Here is a 10,513-nt window from a genome sequence, read left to right on the forward strand (position 1 = left end):
GAATACACCCTGGAGGGGGCGCCAGTCCTTCACAGGGCAACATACACACGTTCACTCACACCTACGGACACTTTTGAGTCGCCAATCAACCTGCAACGTGTGTTTTTGGACTGTGGGAGGAGACAGGGGAATTAATTAATTAATTTGTTAATTTGTTCATTCATTTGGTTGTAATCATGTGTACAGTACAGTGGATCATTGTAATGGAAAGTTGTAATTTCCATAAACACAGGGACTTAATTAATTAAGACCCCATGGAGCTATTTTAAGTTGTAAATAAAGGGGTATAATATATCCCCTATAATGGCAATACAGGGTGGCAAAGTGGACCTGGAGGTTGTGGGTTTAGGTCAGCTTTGGGTGACTGTCTGAGGCGTTCGGTGTGTTCTCCCTGTGTCTACGTGGATTTCCTCCTGGTGCTCCGGTTTCCTCCCACGGTCCAAAAACACATGTTGGTAGGGGTTTCGGAGACTCTAAATTATCCATAGGTGTGAATGTGTGAGTGTGTGTCACTCTGTGAGAGACTGATGCCCACTCCAGGGTGTGTTCCCACCTTGCGCCCAGTGATTCCGGGTAGACTCCGGACCCACCGCTACCCTGAACTGGATAAGAGGTTACAGACAATGAATCAATGAATGAATAATGGCAATCCAGTACAGTGATCAGAAAGCCTAGTCTGCTTATATTCAACACTAATTCACAACCTATTTACATTAAGTAAATATAGCCTTCTCTTTATTAGAAATTTCCACTGATCTATTATTAAAAACACATCAAAGCTTTCTGTCCTCCACTCACCCTCTTAGTCAGTGACCTAAATCTCTCCCATCAAACATAAAACATATTCTATACACAAGAATGCAGTTGGACCAAAGGAAATGAAACCTGCAGAAGTCAGCTGAGTCAGCTGATTTGAGATGTTTATGCACTGTGGAATAAATAAGCTCCGAAGCGTTCTTATGATGGTGTTCTGAGTTCCGGCCGTGTCAGACCAGCTCTGCAGGCATCAGGGCCTGGGGGGCTTTCATCTACATCACATTCCCATTGCCTGTAATCCCCAGGCCTTTGCTCAAGCTAGGATAACCTTCAATCCACATTAGCAGTTTCCCAGCACTCTGGGGCCTCACTGCTCAGTGACAGGCTTTCAGAGCGGTACACACAGGCCAGTCCATTCTAACAACACAGCCTTCCAGGAATCAGCCTAGAACACACATATACACTGTTTTCTACATGACTTCCCATGTGATGGAATGAGGGAGTGTGTTTGTGAAACTAGAAGCTACATATTAATAGAGTTGGGATTCACTGCAAACTCTGTGACACACCATCACAGTGCTGAAGCCATATTTACATATACAATTATAAAAAATAAAACCATCGGCTGTCAAATTAATTATACAAAAAACAACATCTAAACATCAATAGTGAATATTGGCAGAAATAAAAATTTAATTCAATATATAATAATATACGTATGATACATTAAAAACTCTATTGTAATAAAAAGCCACTCATTTGTATCCCATTTAACCCCAACCCTAGATTTAGACTTCTTCCTGTATATCACAGTTTTCTTTTTCATTTTTATAAGTATACCAGAGATACATTTAGAAACACATCATATTTTCTTGCAATAATGACAGAATACCCACCCATAAACCACCAAGATAAATAGTAGGCATTTAATTAAGGCCATGAACTCCAATCAAACATAAATAATGATAAACTGCCCTTTCCCATAAGCACAAAGTCATTTATCAATGCTTTCTTGAACAGAAAAGAATTTGAGACAGATTACACAATGCTTATGGTTATTGCTGGTCATTAGCATGCAGGACAACACACAGTAAACATTCCCCAGCCCCAGAACACCACTAATAACTGTGAACTCAAAGTGGGAAAGCATAGAATGTTTGGTCTATTACTCCATGTTTTCTGACAAATATTAAGCAGTTGTTTGCAATGCAGAAAAACAAAGTGTCTCTATTTTCAGAAAACCACATCAGGCTCAAACGACTACTGAGCATCTTCTAGCTTCAGGGGTTTAGTGGAGTGTTGGTGTTTTTAACTCATTAGATTTATTAAGGAAATTAAAAAGTAATGCCTCGTGCCACAAAGACTGCATAATTATTTGGAGGTTTATTTCTGAAAGAACAGAAACTCAGTTCAAAAATCAATGAACCAGGAAATTTAACATAGAACTATTTTGATTACTTAAAGTAATCCAGGCCTGTGTTCAGTGACAGAGATTATATGCCCCTTGAAACAGTAGGATTTAACACCATTTTAAAAATTTGTTCATTTATTTAGGGCTAAGTGCCATCCTTAAAATTAAGAAAGCTATGATAATATTTGCACATTGCAGTAGTATCCTGAGTGGTATCCGTTTAGCATCAGTAGATAATCATAATTTACTGTAATGCTAATTTACAGAGATGATCAAAAATGATACTAATTTTCCCTGTTGTTGTGCAAATATGAGTCAGTTACTCCATTTTACCACTTTCTAAAAGTTTAAAGAATCTACATGCAATGTAAAAAGTTATAGATCAGATCAGATCAAAGCCAATAACCTCTAAGACTGGACTTCTCTTTAATCTGTACAGCATAACACCTGCTTATCTTGTTAATTCATTCATTCCTTCATTGTCTGCAAGTACTTATCCACTTCAGGGTCGCAGTGCATCCAGAGCCTACCCAGAATCACTGGGCGCAGTGACATTAAAACTACATCATTTAATTTAATAAAAGCCCTCGGCACTAGGGGTGTAAAAAAACAACCAATCTGAATCAGATATCCGGTTTTGACTTAAACAATGCGAATACATCAGTACACAGACCCCTGAATCTGTCTATTTTTAGCATGAACCGGCCTAGGGCACGATTTAAAACATTTTTGGTTTGGTGTTTTCCCCTCTCTCCCTCCAAGCACCTCTATGAATAGGAATGCATATGAATATTTTACATGACATGCAGGTTTATTTATAACAGATGAGGTCTAGTGAAATGTCATTTACAAGTTTTGTAAATCAATGTAGGCAAAGTTAACTTTGTTGTTTTTCTTTCCTAAAAACACAAAATACAGTTAATTAAAAAAAACACTGTCAGTCATGGAAAATGTGATTTTGAGGAGACAATATGAGAGAAAATATCAGCTAAACAAAGTAATATTTACCAGTTTTATCCATTTGTCTCTCTCTCTCTCTCTCATATATTGTCCGATGCTATACACAACACTCGGCCAAGCTTAAAATCGAAGAATGCATTGCAAAGAATGCAAAGTCGCATTGAAGTACAACCAGCCTCAACACTCCCTTGGTGAGTGTTGTATATGAATATTTACAATTTGCCACTTTATGTTCCATTTTCAATTTTCCCAAAGGATGTCTTGTGAGATTTTATGTTCTACTTCAGTAGCTCATTGTTCTTTGATCTGAAGCTACACAGACCTCTGAAAGTTTTAGGCTCTAATTCATGCCTATAGTGAACTTGAATATTGTTTGTTTTTCATTGCCAGAGGGGCTTTATAAAGTTCTTTCAGTGCAATATGTTACTTTAATAAACAAGACATATTTCTGAATTCATTCATTATCTGTAACCGCTTATCCAAGTCAGGGTTGCGGTGGGTCCAGAGCGTACCTGGAATCATTGGGTGCAAGACGGGAATATACCCTGGAGGGGGCGCCAGTCCTTCCACAGGGCAACACACACACACACACACACCCCTATGGACACTTTGAAGTCGCCAATCCACCTACCAACATATGTTTTTGGACTGTGGGAGGAAACCGGAGCACCCAGAGGAAACCCACGCGGACACTGGGAGAACACACCATATTTCTGAATTCACATGTCAAATACAACACTGTACCTGTTCTCTAGTATTTCATTAATCTATTTGAATGCAAGCAAAAACACATTGCATTGTTAGTATTAACTTACGTAAATAACTTATGAATCATAATGTAAAATGATCATCTCCTTTAAACAAGAAACTACCGTATTATTTCACATCCTATTATAGTAAACTGAATCTTATCAAAATCCCATTTAAAACATATTGTTTCTGAGTTTTATCGTACCACATGTACAGACATATGTATCGGATCATCATTTATTGGAGAGATGCACACCCCTAATTAAAAGTCTCTACTTCTGTAAAACTCTGTCATACACTTGATAACACCATGAGCAGTCACTTATCCGGCTGACGCAAGCATGTCAAATATCAAGTGAAATATGTTTTTGGCTCATTAGCTGTCAGAGGAGAGGTTCTGCTTGAACTCAGAACTCTCATATCTGCTCCTCCTCCTGCCACAGTGGAACGCTGAAACATTACACATGTTAAAATGCCAGTGCAGAGAGTTCTGAACAGATGTATAAAGCCTGGAGAAGTTTCGGATCTTGTCATCATAGCATTTTTCACCCTACACTCACTGCAAGCTGAGTGAGCTTTAACTGAAGAATGGGGAAATTCAGCCCACGTTCAGGGAGCAACTGAGGACGCAGAGCATGAAGCCGCCGCATTCTGGAAAGGGAATGGGGGTGTGTCCCATCCTCCTTTGTTCACTGTTATATGATCAGACTCACTAACAGCAGTGTCATGTAGCATGGCTGTGGCACAGGTTAGAACCTTGTTAAGAACTGTAGGATTTAGAACACAATATCATACGATCTGTTGTATGCCTGAAATTAAATATTCATTATCAAATTAAAAAATAATCATTACCCACAAAGAAGCAACAAAGTAGCTACTGGATAAACAAATCTTAGCTTTATTAAAGCTCCATATATTTAATAGGATCACTCAAATTCCACAAGATACAAAAACAACTCTATGAACAGGATATTGTTGTTTTACATATCTAAGTTATTTAAGCTGAGGGAATATGAGAATTAAAAAAATAAATAAATCAAAACCAAATCTGACAAGTTTTTTGCTCTTTAGCTCGTTTCATGTTGCAGATTCATGACGTAAATAAAGAGTTAAAATAAGGGCACTCGCGCTGCATGAATGCTGGAGCTCTGACACACTTAGAAAAATACCATAGCTTCATTGTGATCTGTCACAGTCAGCCCTGTCTTACTTCCCATATAAATCCTCTTTTAAAGAGAGGGTGTACTGGACTATAAAGAAATCAAAGTCAGCCATGAAAAATTGATAACTGGTGCAACACTACAGATCTGAAAACTGCCCATTAAGAGTCACTTAAGCACTGTTTAACAAACCATTAGAGCATTTGCAATTACACGTTATCTCTGCTCAAAATTGTGTGTGTGTGTGTGTGTGTGTGTGTTCTGAAACTTCATTAAGAGAAAGACTTAATCCCAAAATGTAATTTTCTTTGTCTGCCCGGTCTATCTGCTTATTTTGCAAAGATCTATTTTTCTTTCCTGTGTGTCTTTGGATCAAGCTGTTGTTTACTCTGTAAACAAAAACCTCTGTGATATTAGAACCTAATACATGTGCAATGCTGACTGAAGCCGAATCAGTGACCACAGGGAGTCCAACCCCATTATTATAAGGCTTTTTGCATATGAATTAGTTAGACAGCATGCGAAATAACAGTCCACATTAACTTGCTTCACAATGTTTAAAAAAATAATAATAAATACTACCCATAAATTACTCAAAAATTGTGGAAAATAATATGTCAAGGCCAGCAGGAGTAGATTATGTCAACTGCTGCTGTACTATATTTCATGAATAAACTAGAGGTATATTGCCACTTATAGTTGGCAATGGCACTTGTATCTTATCTGAATCTGAACACTTTCTGGTTAATTTAATATTTTTATAAAAGTAGAAAAGTAGTACATAAGACGCGCAAAAATGCCATTCTAACAGCAATAAACTTTATGCAAATAATTAGCAATGTTTGTTCATGTTTCTCAGAAAAATTAGCAACCTAATATTTTTGGGAATCGTTGGCTGTGTACATAGAGCAGTGGTGTAATTCAACACAGCGGGGTACTGCTTACAAAGGTTTGTTTTATGGCAATGGTTTTGTTTTTGGAGGCAATGTGAATACATGGCAATGAAAGAAATGTAACCATTATTTCAAACCGTCATTTTCAGGGGATATCCACGTTTGTGCGGTAACGCTGTCGTCTTTGTTTATGTTCAGAACCTCTGCATCTTTTAAAGGCTAAGCACCAGCTCTATGAAAGTGTCAAACAAATAAATACAGTGGAATTAGAGTTCCTAACTTGTGTTTATTAATAGTCAGAAAACATGTTATTTCTTACTAATTCAAGGAATAAGGTTTAAAAACTGTAGAGAAACAACTCTAGAAGTTGCAGTTAATTTAACACAAAATGATGAAAAGGTGTGTTGTTTTTGGCTGCAATCATTCAATGTACACTGGGACATCTGTGCACAAATGGCCCAAAGATCCCAAAATATCCAGAAAATGGACTAAATTTGTCAACTTTAAACGGGCACTTTGGAAAGGACCCTCCGCTCACTCCGTTATCTGTAGCTCATTTCACTGGCGCTTTTCCAACAATATGGGCATGTAAGGACACCAACGAAAGGTTTCAAGAGCCTCTGTAACATGGAGGTAAACAGGGTGAGGACACTCACTTCGCCTGTTTTAGTTGGTGTTAGTTAACGTTAGCTTGACTCGCTAAACTCGGGGGCTCAGATTATACTCGGCTACGTAGCTGCATTACGGAGGTTTATAGTGTCGGATGAGTTCGAGTTCGACTTCGATCACATTTACAAGAATAACGGTACCTCTAAATTTGAGTTTAGCTTATTGCTAGGCTATTGTCATGAATAATGTCGGTTATTGAGCTAGCTAGATAAGGTCATAACAGTCAGTCATAACTGTGGTTTACCGCGGCTTCGTTCAGCTGTTGTCCACCAGTGACGTCACGGTTGCGTTCAAAAATTTCCGTAGCGAGCTCGGGTTTTTCCGTCAATTTAATAAAACTGTCAGTTTTAAAGCAAATTAAGCATGATATTTTCATTTTAAATCATACTTATATATATCAGTAACTAAAATAATGTGAAATATTCATGGAGGTCCATTAAGTGGTGCTTAGCCTTTAAGGTAGAATGGTATATTTGAGGGGAGAAAAATGACTGTTGTGTAATAGGTGGCTGAAGTTTAACTTCACTGTTTTTATTACCACAGAAACTCATTTGTAACTCAAGGTGTTTTGTTTTGTAGCACTTTCAGTAATGCAGTTAGTCATCTCCATTATCCACCAGTGGAGCAGGAATAGAGCAACATTCATTCATTTTCTATAAACTCCAGATATTCTCTGCCATGAGTCTAGCAGGACAAAGACTCTTGTTTTAGCCATTTACAGACACTAGGACTTTAGAAGCATATTAGACCAATTTCAAGCACACAAACATATTTTATCTTTTGGTGTGAGCTAACAGAGAAAAAAGAATGGCATTCTTCTTGGTGGACTATTAAGTTATGACTTTAAAAAAAAAAGCTTGTAATCATGAGTCAAGTCAAACCATTTTCACAGAGCTTTAGGGGTTTGCCTGACATCTCAAAGTTGTGCTATCTCAGGTAGCTTGTAATAACAGGGACAGACCTGATTTCATGACTGTGCTGTTAAAGTGAATTACACTCTGCAACTGTACAGGAAGCCCAAGAGCAAAAATGCCAAGTCTTACATAGTTTTGCTCTAAATGAAAATGAGCAAGAGTTCAGTTCAGCTTGAGAGCCCAGGGTTGAGTAAGCAATGCATACACTGATGAATGTACAAAGAGGAAAGAGTGTCATAGACCTCCACATAAAATTTTCACATTAAAATTACAGCTTCAAACCCATGGTGATGCTTCAGTGAACTGTAATAGAGAGAACAGAGCCTCTATCATTGCTACTCTAGAAACAGCACTGCAGAAACCACACTATGTAATTGTAAAACCACCCACTCCCTACCCTCCCAATTTATTTCAGAACAGGCCTGTAAACTTTCATAACACTAAGAGGAGCCCCAGAAACAAAAAAAAATACCCAAATCATCCTTTAAAATGACAAAATATTGTAACTTCACCTCATGTAAAATTTTAAGGTTGTTTTCATTTTCCTGTATCGCTTTTTTTCCATTTTGGGGACACTTCAATTCCTGCATAGCAACAACATGAAAAATCCTGACCATGATCAATATTCCTTCATATCTGCTTGCTGTACATTTTGCTGTTCCTATAATTTGTCTCAGCATGGGAATTGACCTTGCTCATGTGGTTTTACTGCAATTTTGACAATCGCGACAACTGGCCTCAAGCAGTCTAATCCATCCTGAACATCATGTGCTCTTAAAATGATGGAAATGGGGCAATTTCCCACTTCTTAGGGTATGGAAACCAAAGGCATGGTCACAGCCCAGAGAAGAAAATATTGCATAAACCACAACACCTCAGCCTTCAGCTGCAGATCAGGGATTCTTGAATATAGTGAGACACCATTTATTTTTTATTAACTTTTGCAATGTGGATCCATAACAGCCATTTAAACATTTAGTAGCAGGCCTTGCTTATCCAGTCAGTTTTTTTTTACATCAAAACTGTAATTAAAACATGTAACTATCAAAACATCAATTTTACAAGAGAAAGAAAAAAAACTTGTTAACTTTCAGTGGAAGTGAATGTAAAAAGTCATTTGATTCCAAGTCATTTTGGAACACTTCTATTGATCCATTCATCAGGAAATGTTCACACCGCGTGAAGTGGCAGCTGCTGTTTTAAATGATTTACTAAACTAAAAATCGACAAAAATGGAGACACGTGTTTTTAATTGGAAAATAATCATATGCCACATACAGTTCTTCGATGCAAAGGCTCAAGAAATTAAGAAAACAATCATAAAGCAGGAGATGGGGAAAGGGCATAAGGAACAGCATAAACCACTACAGAAAGAAATGTAGAGAGAGCCTTTCCCCCATTCAATACAACACTCACACAAAAGGCCCTTCAGTTGCTGGCCTGCTGGGTCCCACTGAAAGATCAGAGCTGAGTTTCTTTCACATGTAAATTCAAGAAGGGTGCAAGCACCAGGCTTGTGGAACAGTGAGCTGTGTCTAAATCTCAGTAACTGTCTTGTGCCAGCGTACCCCTTTGCATTTTATCCAAGTAGAAAGCCTTGAAAGTGGAGCAACAGGTTTTCTCACATACAAATTCAACCCCAAATGTCCAAAAGAACATTTAAGCACTTCTGTTCAAAGGAAATGTTTATCTCAAGCTAGGTTTAATACATGTGTTTGTAAACTATTATGTATTGTAGATTGATTTATTGTGTTTTTTTTAGACAAAGAGTGAGGAATGCAGTGCAAAACCAAGATTCAACTCAATGTATTACAGTTTGGAAGAAAGAAAACGTTGTAATTCATAAAACTGTGTATCAATTAATAAACCGTTCTCTGAAAAACTAACCACAGACTAGGGTTAAATGTAGGCGAATGGGGCTGAATAACGTACAAACGCTGTGTACGAGTTATGGATGCAAAAACTGATAAAGTTTAACTTCTACTGACTCCCTAAGCTAATATAAGAGGACATGTCGAGGGGTTTTCCTGGTGAAACGACCACGAATTTTAGGTCGAGTCTGTTCTTGTTTATTTTAATCGGCTGTTTAATATTGTTTACCAGTACACGCTATAAACTCACTAAATCTGAGCCTCGTGTGTGAACACTGCGGATAACGTGAACAAATCAGAAAGCGTTGTGGTGACTAAACAAAAAATCTACATTCGCCCACAGAAACCAAGTCCCTCGCCCTCTCAGCCCATATCATGACAGAATGTAGCAGTTTGGGACAGAACCATCTAGAAAAACAACTTTAACTCACTGTGATAGTAACTTCGTGCTTTTTCAGGCGGTACTTCAGGCTCTTCATTGTTGCTCTTTGGTTGAATAAGATTTCCCGAGCGTTTAAACGAAACTACTCACTAAAAAATAATAAAACACGGAGTCTGTTTACACTTTGCCCTTTATGAATCTTGAACCGAAATTTCCTCTTTTCTCCTCAAACTAGTAACTGCGGTTTTCACCTGATGCGTTCACCACAGACGCTGAACCTGTCCTGAGACAGGCACGACTCTCAACCAATGGGAGCCCGAAACCTCACTGAACTACATGACCAGCAGCCAATCAGGTGTTAGCATGGGCGGGACTTCCTCGTCGGTTGGCGCTTGGCTTGGAAAGCCGGGAACAACCTGAGAGTTTGTGACGTATTCTTTACCTGAGAATGGGCGGGACGCTGTCGGGCGAGTGGCGGTTTACTTTCACCTGAGAGGAGCAGGTTTTAAATAAATCCCAGCTCTTCCCCAGAACAGCCTGCGGACACAGTCGAAGGCCAAACTTTTGTTGATTTTCACTGTGAAATTAAAGTAAAACTTTGTTTAAGGAACATATTAAATTCAATGCTCCATTTCTATTTCTTTGCTGACCGTGTGCCATAAAATTGCACAGGCGGTTAATTTTATGATATTTTTTCAGTTCCAGCCTGTCAGTTCTTGTTCATTATAATCCACCTCTGCTCCACAC

The 10,513-nt window shown here is 38.3% G+C and overlaps 1 protein-coding gene across 2 annotated transcripts in view; it reads right to left on the reverse strand.

Annotated features, from left to right (window-relative positions):
• The window catches only part of LOC136678960 (uveal autoantigen with coiled-coil domains and ankyrin repeats-like), a 53,977-nt gene extending 43,961 nt beyond the window's left edge, over window positions 1–10,016 (reverse strand). The window contains exon 1 of one of the 2 annotated variants that reach the window (XM_066657173.1): window positions 9,816–10,016. In XM_066657173.1, the coding sequence (XP_066513270.1) occupies window positions 9,816–9,863 (48 nt within the window). In that variant the 5' untranslated portion in view covers window positions 9,864–10,016. The remainder of the gene's footprint in view (window positions 1–9,815) is intronic. The other variant, XM_066657171.1, reaches the window with a different exon arrangement.
• Between the last annotated feature and the right edge of the window lie 497 nt (window positions 10,017–10,513).

Source organism: Hoplias malabaricus, chromosome Y, assembly GCF_029633855.1.
Source record: "Hoplias malabaricus isolate fHopMal1 chromosome Y, fHopMal1.hap1, whole genome shotgun sequence".
NCBI classification, from domain to species: Eukaryota; Metazoa; Chordata; class Actinopteri; order Characiformes; family Erythrinidae; genus Hoplias; species Hoplias malabaricus.